This window comes from Haliotis rubra, unplaced genomic scaffold (assembly GCF_003918875.1).
Source record: "Haliotis rubra isolate DU_JTF1 unplaced genomic scaffold, ASM391887v1 Scf422, whole genome shotgun sequence".
Lineage (NCBI taxonomy): Eukaryota > Metazoa > Mollusca > Gastropoda > Lepetellida > Haliotidae > Haliotis > Haliotis rubra.
Genome location: NW_025767105.1, coordinates 826,945 through 847,677, shown reverse-complemented (window position 1 = coordinate 847,677; position 20,733 = coordinate 826,945). Strand labels below are relative to the sequence as shown.

The 20,733-nt window shown below is 37.0% G+C and overlaps 1 protein-coding gene across 1 annotated transcript; it reads left to right on the top strand.

Annotated features, from left to right (window-relative positions):
- Positions 1-11,269: 11,269 nt before the first annotated feature.
- LOC124288677 (forkhead box protein D3-A-like) lies at positions 11,270-14,262 on the top strand. Its single transcript, XM_046725244.1, has 2 exons — positions 11,270-11,340; positions 12,310-14,262. The coding sequence occupies exons 1-2, from the start codon at positions 11,270-11,272 to the stop codon at positions 13,445-13,447; spliced, it is 1,209 nt and encodes a 402-aa protein (XP_046581200.1). The 3' UTR covers positions 13,448-14,262.
- The last annotated feature ends 6,471 nt before the right edge of the window (positions 14,263-20,733 follow it).

The window sequence follows — 20,733 nt, the reverse complement described above, 5'->3', positions numbered from 1 at the left end:
AGTCGCCTCTTACGACAAGCATGGGTTACTGAAGACCAATTCTAACCAGGATCTTCACGGGTCTCCTATAATCAGAATTCAAGCCGAGATGGAGACTTTGAAAAACTGACAATCGCCGTTTTGTACATTACAAATATTTATCCTTGTTTTCAAAAATCCCCTTCTTAAACACGTACGATGTTTGGAGAAAACCTCCTATATATTTCAAAACTTCTAAACAATATAAGGTTCACATTAGGGTGGGGGTGATTCGACACAATATTACCGTTTTCCTCACCCACAGCTTGTATTGCGAAACCACGAAGAACACTTGCGCATGTGATCCCCGGGAAAAAGACCACATATTAAGCTTGCTCGCCAAATCATGATAATATCCGCTTTGAGCACGCGTCTGTTTTCTGCTAATGTTAATGGTATGATGATGATGATGATGATATGATGATGCACAACAACAGTAACAATCATTATCATCGTAGTCATCATCATCATCATTTTCATCACTGGTGATATGCAAGGATTTGTTAACAATGGACACTGAGACTGTATGAATGAACAAATGTACATATATGGTTAACATAACGTAGCTTCTTCCGACACATTACATATCGACATATTGAGTTGGGATTTGATGTGCCAATTTTCTTCGCTAAACATAAAAAGCGTTTTCATGAAGACCTAAAGGAAGCAAATGACAAGCCTGACCTGCACTTCGATCTTGTATGACGAACAGATAACGATGAGAATATAGTTTCTCAATACATCCCGGTAAGGGCAGTATTTACGTGTACAAACAATCTCGAAAGCGAGTTCTGTCAACGAAAGACTCATTAGCTCTGGAATTCCAAGTGTCCTTCAATCACTTTATTAAATCAGCATGTCGTCGCCATACATTTGAACGATAATGGCAATCGTATATGTTCGTGTTCGTTTTAGCCAACATTTCGGCATATCCACTTCGTTGTATCAAAGTTTATCCTCGACTCCTGCTGTGCATGGTACGCAGATACATTATGTGACAGTGTACAATGGAACCTCGTTATATCACATCACCAGTTTAATTTTACAATGCCGGTAGTTTGATTTAACGGGATTACAAATATACTAAACACCAATAAGCTAAAGAATTCGGAAAGACAGTATACATCCATGTTTTGATGGTGACTACAATGAAACGAGGAAGCAATGGTTATTCGATGGCTATGTATTTGACACGGTATCAAGTTCTGGGCCTCAAGTTTGCAGTATTTCTGTGACCTTTGTAACTTTTCAGTCAAACCCAATTTCAGTTTAGTTGCAATCTATGAAACGATATGATTCACAAGGTTGTGCACATTAATTATGACCAAACCTCCACCAAAAATCTCCTATTAACAGGAATAACATTAACTCCATTATGAAGAAGAGGTTTGAAATGACTGTCATTGTCATTCCGCAGTTAAGGAACATTATCAACTGTATGTTCGCAGTATGTATGAATGTTTTCAAAAGCGTGGAATTACCTTACAACCCAAGTTAGAGTTTGATTGGATATCGATATAACGCGGAATACAAAATATACTTCTTATCGTCCTACAAGCACTTATTTTACATCCCAAATGTATGAGTGGAAGCTTCTCTTTTCGCGAACACCGGGTGTCATCACTGATTTTCAGTCATCCATTCATGGAATTGTCACCGTTATTTTGTCTTTTATACTGCAAGGAATATGTTTCGCAGATAAAAGAGGCTGGTATTTCTATGGAATTGACGTGTTAAGTCCCAGGATATATTGAATGATGGAAGTACTTATAATGCATATGTTAATGTTCCAAGCTTTACCCTACATCATATATTAAGAGTAATGCTTCGCGTCAATAACTCCACTGTATCCCTCTCTTCAACCGTTAATGGAGGATGGGGGCAGCTCAAAGCTGGAGCAATGAAGTTTTATGTTTGACAGTTAAAGGTGCCAAGTCGGAAATGAAGCAACGTCGTTTAACATGATGCAGACAATATTCTTCAAGTTCCATCTTCCTAGTGTGAATGTAACATAAGGGATCAGGACGATAACAAACATGAGCTACACGGGAAATCTCCAAGAGAAGAGTCGATTGTACGAGTTCAAGTGGTTATGAATCAATCAAATAGTAATAATATCAAGTTATCACGAAAATGTGACAGCACCTTGCCCGACCGGTGGCACCAGTCATAAACACATGCAATGGCAAGTTAAGTGTTCACCTGAAAAACCGCGGGAACATATGGTACAATTAAAAATAAGGAATTTTGGCAAAGAAAATAGGCATCGATCGAAAATCATTTTGGTCAGTCAAACCTTTATGTGCGCAATTGGAAAATGAGTCCTACATATTAGCATTCATCCTCGATTAACCAGTATGTTATTGGCACGTTCATATATGAAACAAAATGTATTATAATAGAGGGAGACATAACACACCGGGTAATCGAGGGTGCGTGTTGGGCATCATAAAAGAGTCGAGATATAATACACTTTATGGTCGAGGATGGTCACCACATGTTGTTCATGGTAAAACAGCCAGTATTCAAAACGATCTGCACATACCTTGTACATATTGAAACAGTACTTGTCCTACGTTTTAACTTTTTAACTGAAAACAGATGAAAAAACAGCTGATGCGCAAAAGAAAGAATACACATCCTAAAAAGGATTTGGCAAAATAAAAAATTATATTAAATTTTAAAAAAGTAAAAAGTTCCTTGGCTGAAAACAGCCGCCAAAAACTACAAAAAGAGTTTTCTTTAAAAAATACCACCACACAAATCCATATAGCATATACATCCCCTTCGAATACACATATTTTGTTTGTTTCATGTTAGTCTCTATCAGACAACCACGCATACTTTGTTTGGGGTATAGTTTATGAAACAGCGGCTCTATTATCTATCGCCGGCAAGTGCTTTTGTGTATATGTACCAAATATTTTCCCCGTGCGCTTCTTTGATAATACACCCAATATCTTTCACCATTTTTCCGAAATCAATAGGGGTAAAGCTTTGTGAGTTCAGAACGGGGTAACAGTTGTTACATAATTAATTCTGATGGTGCGAGGGGAGAATCGAAATAACACTCAACAATAGATGATGCATTACCATGCATTGCTTCTCATGCATAATTCACCAGTGACGAACATGTAAATCTGGTTTGTGAAAACCAAATCAGTATATATGTTTGCTCTCTTGTTCAATAATTAATTCTATATTTAGCGATTCCAGATTTTTTCTGAAAGTCAAGTTCTCTGAATTGTAAACATATTATTTATTCATTAAAGTTAAATGATTTGAGCGAAGAAACATGAATGCGTAATTTTAACTTGCGTGAGTCAGATTAAGATCTTTACATATTAGCACCCAAATTATTAGATTTTGATTTAAGAAACATGGGTTTAAATTGTGTTTACCTAAATCTGGTCCTGTCGATATATATATTCAGTTGATTTGACATTTGAGTTAATTTCTAATTTGCTGCGCAGTGAAAATGTTTGGCAATTCATAATTGCAACATCCAGTTTTCAAGTTTTAATTAAATCATATCACTTTGTTCCATTACATCTCTTTACTGGAATGGTTTTAGCTCCCCAAATTTCCATTCCATAATTTCGTGTTTGTGAGGAGAAAACAACGAATTATTATTTTTTCAAATAAAAATAAAAATATCTGATGAATTTAATAGCGGGCAGATTATAAAGGAAGTTTAAGAAATCTATTGAGATTGTCTTCAAGCTGAATATTATATCATGTACATATTTATACAAGCTTATTTGAAGTGTGGCTAGGTGAAGATTAATTTCTTCTAATGATGTATTCATTAAACTCTCGATTTACTTCGCTGGAATATCCCCACACGTTACTGTTTAACGAGATATTTTAATTAATTATATAAAAAGAAATACGCCGTTCAAGTTTAATATATTATGATAAACGGGGCATGTTGGTTTCGTAGATAAACAGATCCTATAATTAGTTAAACTATAATACGATTCTTTAACGAACAATGTTTGGTTAAAACTGAAGCTGTTGATGTGACAATGTTTGGTCACTCTAGTAAACATATATCTTGATTCTAACGAATCGTTGCCTCTGTTTTGCCTATATTCGGTCTTGCTTTTATAAACAAATGATTTCGGGTCGTTTCGTGCGAAACATGCGGGATGATTTCATTTTGCACTTTGGGGCAATTAATTCCGAGCTTTTGAATTTAGACATGCAATATTAATCAAGCAAAGCTCACGTGAGCACGAAAAACATATACACAGACCCTTAAAAGAGAGGCTTAAGTTTAACTGTGTGAATTTTCTATTTGCTTTCTAGATATTTGTTAACATAAACTTCGGTTACACTTTGTCGCCGGAGAAATTAGTGATTTCTGAGACAGAGATTATAAAGCTCAAGTTTAAAGATATATGTGCAAAAAAGAAATGAAATAATCTAGATACGTTAGAAACAAACTATGTGTTAAACACCATGTGGTACACTGCAAATCTGAACGACAGAACTGTTCGAAATTATATTTTGTTGATTTTCATAGATTATCTGGGCAAATGTTTGTCCCCGTCTGTTGTAAAAAAGAAATCCACAGTTTCCCCTTGCCAAGCCTTATATAAGTGGGTAGGTTAAAATGTAATGTTGTTTCGTTGTTAATTCTTTCGTTCAAACAGTTCTCCTTGTTTCATAATTTAATCGAATAGTTTGTGTCAAAGAGATACATGTAGTTGTATATATGTTCCAAACTGTAAACCTCATTGCAATGTAATGCTTACTGAATACCTGACCAAGGGGGTAAGGATACCGAGACACTGTCAGGGGACAATAAATGGGGAAATCTCATCTCCGTGTTCAACCTTTTAACAGTTTGGACATTAATGCCTTCCCAAGCCATATAGGACATAACAAGCTCGAATAAAGGAACGTTATCAATGGTTTAATGTGAATATATCGATTGAGCAACTAAACTGACGGACAAAAGAAAGTATACACCTTTGTTGATAGCGGCTTCAAATGAAACGAGCAATGGTTATGCGATTGGGATGGGAGTAGTGGGGTGGTATTTGAAACGGTTATCATAGGCGATATTATATGAATATCAATGATTATCTTGTAATGTCTTGATCAAATTCCAATAGTGTATAGTTACATGTGCCCGAGAGTTACATGAGGAATCCTTGAGCTTCATTGTGAGGTGTGCAATCCACGAATGAAAGTACTAACCAGCAGTTGGGAACTGGACATTGTTGTGTTTACTGATCTACAGTTATTTTAAAACGCTTAGCTGATTAAAGTCTTTCACATTTTTGCGTCATGCATGCTTCTTTCAGTTAAAAGTATTGAAGGAGTGAAAATATTTAACACGTTTAACGTTATAAGAAACGGTATCACGCCATCAGCTGAAATGTACAATCATTATTGTCAGTTTGGACTGACGTATAAATGAACAATTTGATGAGCAATTTTGAAATAAAAATGAGAGCATGTTTTCATTAATTGAAAAGAAACGAAATTAACAAGTGTCACATTTGAGCGTTGTGTCTGTCATTTCTACAAACAGCGTGAAACGTTTGCGGTTATTATATAGCCATTAATTTAGATACCCATTGCATATTTCCCCGCTATTTGAAAACTTTCAGCGAAGTAATTAAGACAGATGCGTCACACTTTGATGTGGGACAATAGCAATTGATTAATAAAACAAATCGGAAAACGAGCCCTTCAAATATATGTCACTTTGAAGACATTCTCGGACTTCCATCATAACACTAAAGAGTTATCTCCCCCTAGAGAGTGGTCATTTCATTATTTGAGTAATTACCACGCGTGGAGTTCTTATCAAATGACATTCCCCTCGTGGTTGTCATTAGCTGTCAATCAAGCGGTTTCGGTAACCACGTTCCCTTCCCTCTGTTGTGAAGGCCTGTCGTTATCACCCTTGTCAGTTATGTGATAATGCTAATGTCTTTTTATGGTCAATTATCATTGAAATGAATCCGTCTCAGGATCTGAGGGTTTCCCGCGAGCCGAAACATTTAGTCGGCTTTGAAAGCACGTGATCACAATTTGTTATATTTGACTAAGAAACATTTACGATGGATTATCCCAGGCAAAGCTTGATACCATCTTTGTTAGAAATATGCGGTAAAAATGTGGCGAACACGTTTTTCGTACGACGGCCCATTCAGATAGTATCTGTAGATGTTCCGGATACGCGCTGAGGAGCTTAACAGTGTAAATAAAATAGATTTACACGTGATTTACATCTGTCAATCATATGTCCATTGCATCATCAGCTGGTCTATGTCAAACCATAAGCATACATTAGTGGATTAAAACTGGTGAACCATTACAGATATAGTGTTCTGACATTGTTTAGTGTAGGTAGTTGGATGGGTGGTGGACTGAGATGATGAGGGTGAGGATGGGTGGGCTACGAGGATGGTTGAGGAATAGTTTAGGTATCTAAGTGTCATACAACGACTTGCTAACAAACACCAAAAAAGGCTGAGTATAACTCTAGCACGCGTGGCTGACAAACAAACACACGATGAAATATCACGAGACATACGTGCTAAGTACAATGCTGACGTGTATGACAACTTATAATAACACCGTATTACCATCATTTGATCCATTAAGCACCGACTTTGCAAAGCCATTGGGACCATTCAAAGACATATCCTGAATGTTGTAGTGTCTGCACCAAGTGTTGTGTATGCACACCCGGGATGTTGAGATACATAACTGTTTGTTGTTGAATCAGAAGTGCCATTTAAAACCTTAATTGTCAATATGTCCTTTCTTAACAAATGCGTTTCGATACCAGTTGTAAATCTTATGACCGAGCCTGTGTGTGGATATTGCAGGGACTGACCAGGTAATGAGACGAAGCCAATTACTCATTATCATGTGTACCGATCTGACAAACAAGCAGTAGTGTGTACATTTACGATGACTGAGACGTCATATAACGTCATTTAATGTCATATCAATAATTTATGTCTACAGTGTTTTTTATTCTGTGTAACACATTTCAACTTCAAGGATGTTTTTAAAACGCATTAAGAGATCTAAAGAGTAAATCATTATTATTTAATTATTTGTTTACCTTAAACAGGCATCTGATTTACATTATCAACATTCACGAAATAATTTGATTCTAACATACACATATCAACAACAAGTTTCTGCATGTGATAAAACGCACAAAGACACTGATTGAATAGACAGAAGACGTATTGCAATTAATTAAATTTCAAAACAAAATAAACACGCTATAAATTGGTCAACCTGTTAAACTATACAAAGGGTAACGATCCTAATTTGTGTGTTTTGTTTAGAAGTTGGTGCTGAATATATGCGAGTTTGTGAAATAGATTAGAGGTGGTTTGATTGACGTGCAGTGTGCCAGTGGCTGGCAGAGAGATTAACGTGGGGCTGACACCACTGCAGTTGTTGTTGTCGATTTCACTCGCCGCACGGGTTTTGTTATGTCATCATGCAATTGACAATGTAATGCATTTCACAGTTGCCAATTCCCCCTGCCATCTTTACAGGCCTGTTAAAACCGGATAGGAAGATACGGCCAATTGAAGATTATAATCCAACGGGATTGTTTTTAAACACTTTCGATACTTGTCACGTTTACAGCATGTGACGAAATGAAATTAAACTTGATAGTTTGTTTGAATATGAAATTGATACTGAAATAGACATGAAAAAGTTGACAGCTGTTCTAACTAGTTACCCTGACATAAACATTATCTCGTTTTCTCGGTAATCTAATTCCAAATCCAATTTACAAATGTCAAGAGTTTAGGCACTATTTTTGTCTTTTTCATGAACAAAATAATATATTTAACAATAGATGGAATCAAAATCACAAATGATTTAAATCTATAAACAGTGACACTAATACCCAACATTGGATTAATATTTTGCCAATTACAAATAAATTGATTGATCGTCCGTCTTTTAACACAGCATTACTGTTAATCCTCTTCATCAATTTACCATAGTTAGAATTAAAATGTACAAAGTCGTTCTGCTTTACGACTGTATGTGCATTACGTTGTATACTCCATACACTAATACGTTACGCCTTGCTGATATAGATGTGAAAATAAAGAAACAGACCGATCAAATGCTTATGCCTGACTTGGAATTTCAGCATAAACGGTTTAGAAAATAAGCTCTGTACTTAACCCTCCTAAATCCATGGAAAAGGCAATTTACAAAGCTCTTGGATTTCAGGGTTTGATTGTTTGTAAACTATAGTGCTGATTAATACTACACATGTACATTTCGTTACTCTGCATTATCCCACATTCAGAAAGTTAATATAAGCAGAAACAATATTATACAATTGCTGCTCATATAATCAAAATATATCAACGGGGTGCGTTAGAAATTTTTACACGCGGATTAATCTTCTTTCAGTTGTTCCAAATATGTTTTAGAATGTATTCTGATTATGAAATTCCGTACCATATACTTGATAATCTGGACCGAAATTCGGGAGAGTCATCACATATACAATTACGACATATATTTTACATATATATTCATATGACAAACATCAAAAGGTTTAATTAAATAATCCTAAAATCTATACTCAAGATTTGTTATGCCTTCATAATGAGTTCAAAGACTATCAGTTCAACATTGAAAATTAATTCCTTTTTTTCAACCTGGAATAAATCCCATCTTCAAATGTGACAATTGACACAAAAATAGAGATCTCATAATTCCTGAAAGACATTAAAGAGTTGGGAAGTAAAACACATTTGGAGAGAACTTTACAACAGTAAATATTATCCTGGTTAATACCTCCAATCATGTATCAAGCAAGACCCCCAGCGACGCACGGCGATAGATCAAAACGGGAGCGACAAAAGCGAGGTAGATATTAGTAGCGATACACTGTTGTTTATTGCAACGGGTGTGAAATGTACACCGCGGTCGCCAGAGATCTCGTACAAGGTTGTTAATAGCTATTATTACTGATGAGACAATTAAATCAAAACAATATTCTCAACATGAATCGGGGCTCATGATGTAGTTTCATTGCTTTCACGCAGAGGGTGCGAATTTAACGCTGGAGGGGGGCCCAGGGTGGGGATAATTGTACCGAGGTGATATCAAAGGAAGGGGCGTGAAGTGATATAGTTACCTACAATGGAAACAGATTATTACATGTTGTTTACGTCCTGTTACTAGATGTTTTTGTTTTCACGGAATTAAAACACACCCCGCGAGGAATTCCGGTTCTGGATTAAACAGAGTTAGAGAACACATACTGTCTTATGCAATGAAATAAATAGGCCTCAGTCGGGAGCGAGTACACTTATGTGTACAATAATCCAACACTTTTGTACTACGTTCAATCCCCCTTAACTTTTTATGACCACTGTGTTTACAAACATCCGTTATCCCTTAAATAATGTAATTAAATCTAGCTAACCTCCCCAGCCAACTGGGTCTATGTTTAATTTACAACACCTGTATCTATGGTGTTGGGACGGTTATGATGTTTGGCCACTGAAGCATAGTAAATATAGACTGTGGTTTGATAAGATTTGAGAGCGTTGGTTTTGAGTAATTTATGATATATTCCATAATATAATTGTCAATGTGTGTGTGTTCGTCGCCCCACTCTGGTGAAGCCAGGGTGGATGGCAAACAAAGGGTTTGCGATAATCCGCTGATGGAGAACTGAGAGATAATGATGAAAGTTGACAGATTATGATGTGACTCGGGTGTAAATATTTTAGGGTAATTTCATGATGTAAGTTTATTGCAATAATCTCCCGATCACATACACCGTTGCCAGATTTCACCACTTCGCCGTTGTTGCGAAATCGACACCGTCACTCACGGGAGACCATGTCGATTTCAGGATTAACACTGACGACGACAGATTCTATTAATATTTAATTCTTCAATGATACATGAAAATCGCCATGTTATTTATGATAACGCTTGAATCTGTCAATTATTTTGATAAATCGTGAAATATACAGTTTTTCAACAGTTTACCAAATTGTGCCATAATATTATATGTCTAAACAGAACTGGTTTGTCACATGACTTGGTTTGAACTCAGATTCTGAAAAAAATACTTCTCAACTGAAATATGAATTATGAACGATAACTGTGATTATAACATTCTTCTATGAATCGAAATATGGAGCTGCAACTGTTTTCATACGACCAGTTTCAACAAAACACCTCTCACATGAAGCCGATTTGCGTGCGTTTCTCGACAAATAAGACAAAAGCAGCACTTTGGCATCGTGTTTATTTCCACCCTCGGTTGAGGCCCGTGGATCGCAGTGAAAGAAATTCTTGTCAATAAAAGAAATTTTAATTGGGTAATCTCGCTCATGAGTCACGTTGAATCATAAGAACGTTTACTATCTGGTACATTCTTTTGTTTGTCATCAGCCGATTTAACAATTATTACACGAATCTGTTATTTGATAAATTTATTACACATTATTTACTTTTTGTATTCTTCTATGCTAAAATGTGTCTAGTTTTACGTTCAAAAGCAGATTATTTCTCAAAAAAGGAAAACAGTGATTTTTCATTAATTGCTTTCAGTTGGTGATTAAGTATATGTTAATCATTGAGAGTTTTACTAATTGCAATTACTGCTAAAGTTTTAACCCACCTCTTTACTGCAGCCCTAGGCAATGTACAGCAAAAAATCTCTCTGGGATGAAAACAACGAATACAAATACACACCATCTGTGATAAATAGCATTTACAGTGCTTTTCATTCTAAAGGATAAATTGTGAATATGGCTTAGAATAACGCAGATTTTATCTTAGTTGAAATTTACAACCCTTGTCCATTTCAAAGAGATTTATGATGTTCATATGTCTAGAAATACGACGCTTACCTCCCCAGCCCCGATGAAAGGGATTTAATACAGTAGTATGTACCATTCAATATTCCAGGAGCATCTGGTTTCCATATTTCGGAGACATATTGTGACAAAAAAAACTGTCAGTGTTTTCTGATGGCCCGTCATGAAATACACGTGCATGAAACGCGATATTATCAAGAGTGACAGCGATGATCGCAGAGTGAAATATACATGCATTGATAACACTCGCTGCAGTAAGAGACGATAGTTGAAGAAAAACGACACGAAATTTAAAAATATGTTGGCTTTGCTAAATAACCTGTTTGAAATAAAAGAAATGAATAACTTACAGGCTAATCTTGAAGCGTTACTCCGTGCATTTGGGGGTTATGTCCCCTCCCGAAGCCCCCACCCAGTGTCGGGAGGGACAGAGGTCCAGGCATGTGCTAGCCAGATTGAGGTATTTTCATTGCCAACTATTTGTGGATAGGATGTAAGTGTTTGTTTTTCAATGAGACTAAACTTCATCGGTGCGATCACTCGGCCATCATAATTGGGGTAACAAAGAAAGATGAAAAAGCTGTCTGAAAAATAAACATTGCTGTTAGCAAAAGCCAGCGTGGGACAGTGAGCGGAAAATACTAGCCCGAGTAAGACGAATCAGAGAGCGAAAAATTAATTGCCACAACCAGGCCTGTTTAATAAAGAGGGAAAAAATCGGGGAGTACCAGCGTTTCTTCGCACCATTTTGTTTCAAAGCCGCGTGGAAGGGCTCAAAATTTAGCGGCGTTTGTGAGGGGATATTGACTGAACAAACCGGCTAATCGTTGGGGGCGGATTTACGGCGCTCAACTAGCGAATTGATATGTTAATACTCCGACCGGAGCGGCTGCTGGTTGGTCACGTGACCCGCGCGAGGGGTTTATTGACAGGCGGGCGGAGTGTTCGCTCATTGTACGGCGTCAGTCGACGAATAGAAATCTCTCTGGGTGGCCGCCTTCAGTATAGTGGCATCTTAGTACACGCGCAGAAAAACCTCCTGTCATTCCACGCCATGAGTGTAGAGGCTCAACGTCTACGAGCGCAAGTCAGTCAATGAATATTATCCGTCGTGCGACAAGACGTGTTTGGTGATTTCGCAAGTTGGACAATTTTTATTGAAGTGTTCACGGACTGAAAATTTTCACCATTACTGCTTTGGCGTCTGAGATGCGTTACGACATGGAACGACCCGGGCCCCACCCCACGGCAGCTATCCCTGACGAGCAGTACCTGGATCTAAGAAAGACACACATGACATCCTCACCCACAGGCTCCGAGAGCCACCCCGCAGGCTTCAGAGACAATATTTGTTTAAATGGAGGAAACTCCGTGCTGATGCAGACTACGCGAGGAGATGAGGAGGATTGCAGTGATGATGAACATTTAGAGGTGGACTCTCCCCCTCCGTCCCCCATCTCATCCCCCTGTCCCTCCACGGAAGTGACATCGATGGAGATCTCAACGAAAGTAAGGAAACCAAAGCCGATGACAGCAGCTTTGCCAGTAACGACGACGATTCGTGTAAAAAGCTGGAAGATAAATCAAGAGGCAAATCAAACGTGGTAAAACCTCCTTATTCCTATATCGCTTTGATTACCATGTCTATCCTGCAGTCACCGAGAAAACGGCTCACATTGTCAGGAATATGTGAATTCATTATGAACAGATTCCCCTATTACAGGGAGAAATTCCCTGCCTGGCAAAACAGCATCAGGCATAACCTCTCCCTCAATGACTGTTTTGTGAAAATTCCCCGTGAACCGGGAAATCCCGGAAAGGGAAACTACTGGACCCTGGACCCCGCCAGTGAGGACATGTTCGACAACGGCAGCTTCCTACGACGACGAAAGCGGTACAAACGACATACACCCGATATGATGCAGCAACCGACAGCGTTCATGTCTGGGGCCGACCCGTACTTCCATCACCACAGTCTCCTCGCTGCCCACGCCCACCCAGCGGCCTTCGGAGCGTCCCCCACGGGCCTCCCGTACCCCTACATGTCCCCACTGTCGCATCATTTCTCCTTCCTCCCGGGGGACTACGCGCGGTCTCATCTACAGCATTCAGCCTACTTGTCGGCGGGGTTGAATCCAAATGCGTTGGGGCTACCGAGTTCAGGTACATCGAGTCAGTTAAAAAAGCTGGAATCTTTGGAAAAACCGGAAAAGCCACCAAGTTCAAGTTCGTCTAAACCTGGGTTTTCTATAGACAGTATAATAGGGACAAGTTCGTCGTCTTCATCCGCTTCACTCAATAGTGCAAATAGTAAACCTATTATTTCATCATCTTTAGCACCTTCATCAATGCAATCGTTGAGACCAAGTCTATCAACGGGGCTGCCCTCCCTGGCCCTACCACACTCCCTGGCATCTTTCAGGACCGGGGGCATCATGGACGTACCTCGGCCCGGGGGTAGTGCATTTTCTCCGCTGGCCGGGGCAATGTCAGCAATGACACCACTTGACTTAGAAAAGTATCGTCAATATGTGCAAGCATGTGCCATACCTACCTGGCCGCGGTAAACTTCAAAGAGAACGCTCAGGTGTTCAGTAAATTTGAAAACTTTGATCTCGTGAGATTCAGTGGCCAAGCCGGGTCCGACCCGACTCTTGGACCCCCAAGTCCGGAGAGTGACCGCAGAGTGCTAAAGATTAGCGGTGGATCAAGCTAAGATGGGACTAATTGGCAAGGGATGAAGTGGTGAACATTTTCTACATTCCTTTCTGGAAGCATATGTGCAAATACTGTTCCGATATGTACAAGGCCGTTTTTGCAATTGACATGAGAACCAAAATGCCAAAGACAATTTATGTGACTGAAATCAGTGTTTGTTCTGTGACTGTCACGGTGTTTGTAAGTAACTTGTTTATTTCTACCCTTATCTATATCAATCGTTGATAACGTGCCGTAGACGGCTCTTTCAGTGGCGATCACTTGTCAGTTTCACGTGTTCATGTCACGCGATGAAATGCATTGCAATATATGTTAGTTACAATCTAGTCGGAAGTTATACGCTTAGAAATTGACACTTTAATACTTGTCTAGAGTTTGTCGAAACATTTATGGACACTTTCTCATGTTTGTCGTTCGGAGGTTTTTGTTTCAAATAGTATTTAAATTCAAATATTCGTTGAATTTCCACTTTCATCTGCCGTAATGTATGTGTGTATGGATGATAGAAACTTACCTCAGATCATGTTGTATACCAGCGAAATAGTCGAGGGAAAATGTGCTTTCATAGCTGAATTACAATCAAAATGTTTATTCGTGTAAATTGTATAGATAATTTAAAATTGATTACAAGTGCTGTGACATGTACAAACTGCCAGTACAATAAAACGAAATATATGAACTGATATTCACATCTTAGTTTTTCTTCAAACAGTTAACAAAGTAGACGTTTCTATTTGAGAAGCACCACTTTCAACATGTTACAGTTTTTGATTGACTGCAATCTAACGCTTGAGTGCAGTTTACATGTTTTTCTTAATTTTTCACACGAGAAAAACAAACCTTGTTTTTGAAAACATAAATTTCCAAAGTGAAAGTGGCTTTTCCAGATATGAAATTGAGTGAAATTTACAAGTGTACATTTTAAATGTACACGCTGCCAGGCCATTGCCTGCCATTTAAGAGAGGCAATATACACGGTGTTTCTTGTCTCACATGTGTTTAAAGTGATACGGGATATTAAAGGCAGCTCGGCTAGGGCGGGGGGCGACGACTGGTTTAACACACTGTCCCAAATGGTAAAACATATGTTGGAAATTATATCATATTTTTGACGAAGCGGCATAATTGGCCCGTTTATGGATGTCGCGTTTGAGTCAGGAAATGTTACAATGTTCCGGACACAAAGTCATGTTCATTGCAAGAGTTTGAGAACAATTTATTAACAAGTAAAATTCAATATCGGTTCACAATCTTAATTATGTCGAATCTACAGTAACTGCTCATGTCTGTATTCTGTTGTGCCAACAACGCTATGCTGTATCAGAAACATTTCTTAGTTTTGAAAAGGATTTTAGAGGAAATCGATGTTAATGTTATCTGAATCGTTTGCAAGGAAAGTAAAATATTCAGATGGGATGATAATGTATAGATAATTAACAGAAATAGACATTTTTTCTTTAGATTAAACTAGCAATTGTGTAATTTGGAGAGTTATGTATTTATAATATTTAAATGTTTGGTATATCTTGGTGTAACCAAACACGGCATACACCCACACAGAACCGTCACTATTAGTCACCACAAAATGCCTGACAATTACACATTCGGCACAACTCAAAGCAATTCTGATTTAATTAATCCAATTTGGACCTTTATCAAACAATGATTTCTGATTGCATGTAGTCCCTGGAACATGTGAGTTTGGAACCAAACATTTCAATCCCCTGATCTGGGATCTGGATTACAACGTCGGAATAATAAAGGAGGTCTTAAAGAACACGGTATATCTGAGGGGCCACACAATGATGATATAATGAGGTCACTTAGACCGACTGCGGTAGTCCCTGCGCAGCTAATGATAATCTCTAATACGGATTAGCCTGTAAACACCATAAAATAATTGTTTACCTATAAGACTGAACAAAGGTGTATATTAGTTACATGTAAAAGGTCTGATTTATTTGATTCTTTGATAAACACCGTCTAAAATGTACCACGATTTGAGCAAATTAGGTTATGTCTGGCGCCAAATGAAACGTATATTTCGATCTTGAAAAACCCTAATTTCTTTTGATCCACTTTCTTAAAATGTAGATGTGTGTGTCCACGTTTCTTAAAGTCATGATAAAAAGATTTAGAAACAAACTACTGGTGAATACACTGGATGATTGGGTGCATTAAATGGACCAGGAAATCTGTGGCTTAGAGTAGAGATGTGATTCTTTAAACAATAAATATTAGATTTTGTTAAATGAGGGAGAATATGTCGCTTCATCTCTGATTATTGATTGTTTTGCTCTTTAGTAGTTATAACATAATAGATATTGTTGTAAATATAAATTCATATTAAATTAATAACGGTTATTTCGTCTTTTTCAATATCACCGGTATATGTTTTTGATAATTATCAAATGCGTTAAAACTTTTCTATAGGTGACTTGATTAAAGCGTTTCCTCTATGTAATTATATAGTATACTCTCTGAGAGACACTGATGGCTGAGTAAAGCACGCGTTGTTCCACTATTACGAGAAGATTAATTATTAATAAGTAATTATGATTTTCTTTCACAAAAATGACACAAATTGATCGACATATTTTCTCATAAAGGCGCAAAATGATGACTCACACTCAAAGCCTTCGAAAATAAATCAATTTGGAATAGAAAGCACCCTGCAAGGTCTTTCTGTCATATATTTACTTTCCCAAAAACGTGAAATACAATGTGTAATGTTATGTAAATCTTTAGAAGAAAATGCATCGTTTCGATATTGAATTTATACTTTAATCTATGTTTAATTCCTTTGTACAGCACACTGTCCTTGGATTTCATATTAGTTGCCTTCAAACACTCGTAGATGTTTTTCAAACATCTTTGTTGTAATGTTTGCAAAGTTTTTATAAAAATAATTTAATTGATTTTTTTAGTACATTGTTACAAATATTTGTCCTAAAACCTTAACAAAATTGGACAATTTTCCTTTCCAGTAATCAAGAGAACAAAGCTATTGTTCCTACCGATAACTAACTCCCCACTAATTAACATGTACTTACTAATCATTTGAAAATATTTGGGTTTGTTCAGAATCTGAAATGATGAAATACAAACGCATACATTCTCACAGTGTTAGGCCAGCTAATCCATTCTCACATATTTCAAAGGGCTCTAAAGTGCAAGGCGAATCGTAACCACCCACTGAACTAACTTATAAAGTAAGTTTATATTTCTTTTTCAGTTTTATTATCGAGCCCGCGGCATTAACAGTCACCTACATATGTTTAAGTCGCTGTAAAACTAGTCGATGTTTACTTAGTGGATACGCGCTGAGAAAATGTCTTCCTCCAATATTATTTCAAGTAGCAAATTGAAAACCAGTTGAGGCGAAGATAGCTTCTTCTTTTAAGGCATTCAGCTACCAGTTTTATTCACGGGGAATTATCTAAAGCCAATTTGAACTACAAATAACGGATACATAGTTAAGAATTAGTCAGTGTGTCTTTTGAGTCGTTTCTATGTTTGATGACGGTCGAGAGCAAAATGTTTTTGGAAAGTGTACGTAAGGTTACCACCATTAAAAGCCCCAACGCGTTTTCCCATCCGTTAGAGCGATAAATCATACGTTTTGCTTAAGCTTGTGTGTAAACTGGTTCCCCTTTGAAAGCTTGACTATTACCTTATGAAACGTTTACTGTAGGCAAACAGCGAGAAACATCGTTTACATAAAACTATCATTAGGAATACTACTATAATCCACGTCAGACATACAATACAAAATTTGTATAAGCAATAATATACATACTAAGATTTTAATCAAATTTCAGCACAATCTTTTTTAATTAAATATTTAAGTCTTACGTATTCAGCTCGTATCAGTCATATGATTGTAATTATCAAAATACAAATTGTTACAAATGTAAATAGTAGCATAAACACCGTCGTATTTATTGATATATGAATTATTGCAACATTGTGATGTCTCATGTATCATAATTTTTATCTAATTCTTTACGTTTAACCCATATGTTTTAAGACAAAATCATTGAGTGGGTGGTGATGGGAAGGGGTTAAGCATGTGTTAGTGATGTACAAGTTGGAAGGAGTATCTCAAGTGCCAAGTTACGTATGGAATATTGTAGTTGACGCTTTCAAGCACAGAAACACTGCCTGCAAGTGTAATGTAAGGCAGAAAACCGGCAATATCTAAAGAGAATAGATAATACATGTCAGAAACCGAGTGCTGCTTTAGCGATAGCACTTCAGTACTAGGACCGACACGTCAATCTGGAAAGACTGTATTAGGTCTAAAGTTGCTACGGTTTTATAACTTGTCATTCAAACATTTTGCGCCAAAAGGTTCCTTTAAATAAATAATTATCAGATTTCAGATTCATATTTCTTTGTTACAGTATAAAGGCCCAAGGCCCAGAATACATAATGTAATAAAACGATATCTGAAATCAAAATGATTATCATAACTAACATTATCTTGAAACGGTTTGCATATAAACAATTTATTTAGTATATATTTATTGAATGAAGGAGAATTTAATCATTTATGCGATTAAACCCAAATCCCAGCTTTATGCGCCCTTTATTCCTCGACAGATGACCAGTTATGTGAGAACTGAGGATGACGTATAAGTGTCTTCTGTTACCACTACACTTTGATGTCGCACCAGCCACAGACATCTCCTACACGTAGAGATTAACGGAATAACCAGGCCATGCTTGATTTCCAAATTCTGGACGCTGACATTTTCGTATTCTGTAACAAATTTTAATACAAATGTGGTTAGAATATCCAGACTTTAATTCATTAAAAAGATCCCAAATCACTAATTTGTATTTCAGAAACTGTAGTATTTAATAAGAGCTGATTGATTTCACCTTGTTTATTCTTTTAATACCGTAAAGATGTTATTATATTATCAAGTAAATATGACCAATGACGTTAATGAAGATATAGCTATGATAACTATTTGTGTATGTTTTGTATTAAAGATACTTACCCCTGAGCCATCATATGTTATGGATAATATGCCCGACACAATGTATTATGTAAGTTCAAGTAAATAAGATGCTTGTATGGGTAAAATATGTATATGATTCAGGAAAACTGACATTTAACAGAGTCACGAATATTCTGTATATGTTCATTTCAACGACGGGTTCAACAGAAAATAAACACTTAACTATATTTGCATTTATAGATGAAAAATCATGCATGGAAATCGGGTAGTATTTTGTTTAAAATGTTGTTCTGCATGAACGTGTTTAAATTTGTTAGGCAGATGTGTTTTCCAATTAAAGAATGTCATACCGGGAATAAATCTTATTCTAATTTCTTAGAGTGTTCAAAACATCGACAATTTTAAAAACATTGATTCTATTTCAGCCTTGAAATACACCCTTCACTGAGAAACTGATCTATTTCACACACAGATGATCGGTAATCACCTCCTTAAATATGAATGATAAAAATACCTCCAACAATTCTGAGCCGTTTACGCATACATTTCAATTATTCGAATACTCATTTCATTGAGAAAGGAATGTATTTCAGGAGGCGGGCTGATACGTATCTCCAAATACATGCATACAAGTAAACATCTCACAACTATTCCCTGTCCTCGAGATGTATATATACAGGTTTTGAAATACACATTTCATTGAGAAAGTGATCTATTTGGCGCACGGTTGTGATACCAATCTCGAAATACTTGTAAGCGAGTACGCTTCTCTAAACACTCATGTCTCTTTACATGTTCATTTCAGGAGTTGGAAATACACAATTCATTGAGAAAGTACTTCATTACAGGAACGAGATTGATACAAATCTTCAAGTATGACAGCAGCTATCGCAAAGCAATTACGGGTCTTTAAAATAATTTGTAATGAGATAACGACCGCCTTGCCCAAGTATTGTGTGTCGGCGTGAGGCGCTTGTACATTTCAGTCTGTGACGGGTACAGAAGCTGTACAACACATGGAAAAGTAATCAGTTTCAAGCACAAATGTCATGCGATACATCTACTTGTGCTGCTAGGCTAGGAGGTCTGATGTACATAGCGAAATATCACACACTGTGATACATGTACATTTCACACCGGACTCGGCTCCGTGTAGGGAGTGGGCTTGTACATTGCACCATCACTGATGGACGGCATGAAATGTACAACAAGGTTGTTGATTTCTCGGGAAGGTGTAAGAAACGTGTTGAAGTGTTGTGTATAACGTGTAACCTCAGCATTGTAAATGCCGTGCATCTTGTGGCTGGTGTTATTTTTGAGACTCCATGAAAACGTTTACAAATAATACCAAACACCTATTGTCAGCATTTGTCATATTAAATATCTCAAAGTTATTGAAAAGCAGAAACTATGCGAGTCTTTGATATGACAGTAACATAGTTCATGTACTGGTTGCATTTGAAACAATATCGTGTAGTTGAGAAACGTATTTTGTGGGTAATTTTGCATCTCGATATAATTAGTAACTGGAGGGATGATGCATATAGAATGGAACCTTGTGAGATAATGATACACTCACAGGCTACACGAGGTACTACAACCTGATATGCTAATTAGTACTTACTGCACTTGTAAATGAGGACTTGCCGTCACATTAAGATGTGTAAATCCTCTACACAACGTGTAGTAAGTGTCATCTTAATGAACAAATCCGTAGAGAAATAGATCCGTGTTTATTTCATATTCGTATGAAATTAGCACGTGTTCATGTAAAAAACTGGTCTGTGTAACATGGCTACTAAATACTAATAGCGAATAACCAAAATGTTAAGTTTCACAAAATTCACACAAATAAATACGCCATGTCCAATTTCATATGAACAATTTGTTACATTCCGTGCACTGTCATGAATACTTTCGTAAGCTATATAACATTCCACCAAATATGATATTGGCGCATTATAGTTTAGGTACATATATATTTATTAACTCACAGAGGTTACTTTATTCATTGACACATGTACTCACAAAGGAATATCCATGTCAGGTTTCATACAAATGTACAATGTTTATATTGCATGCCTAGTTGGGAATACGTTGATTTAAATTATATAATATTCAGATATGTAAGCTCCATACTGTTAACGCATTTTAGTCAATTGTTG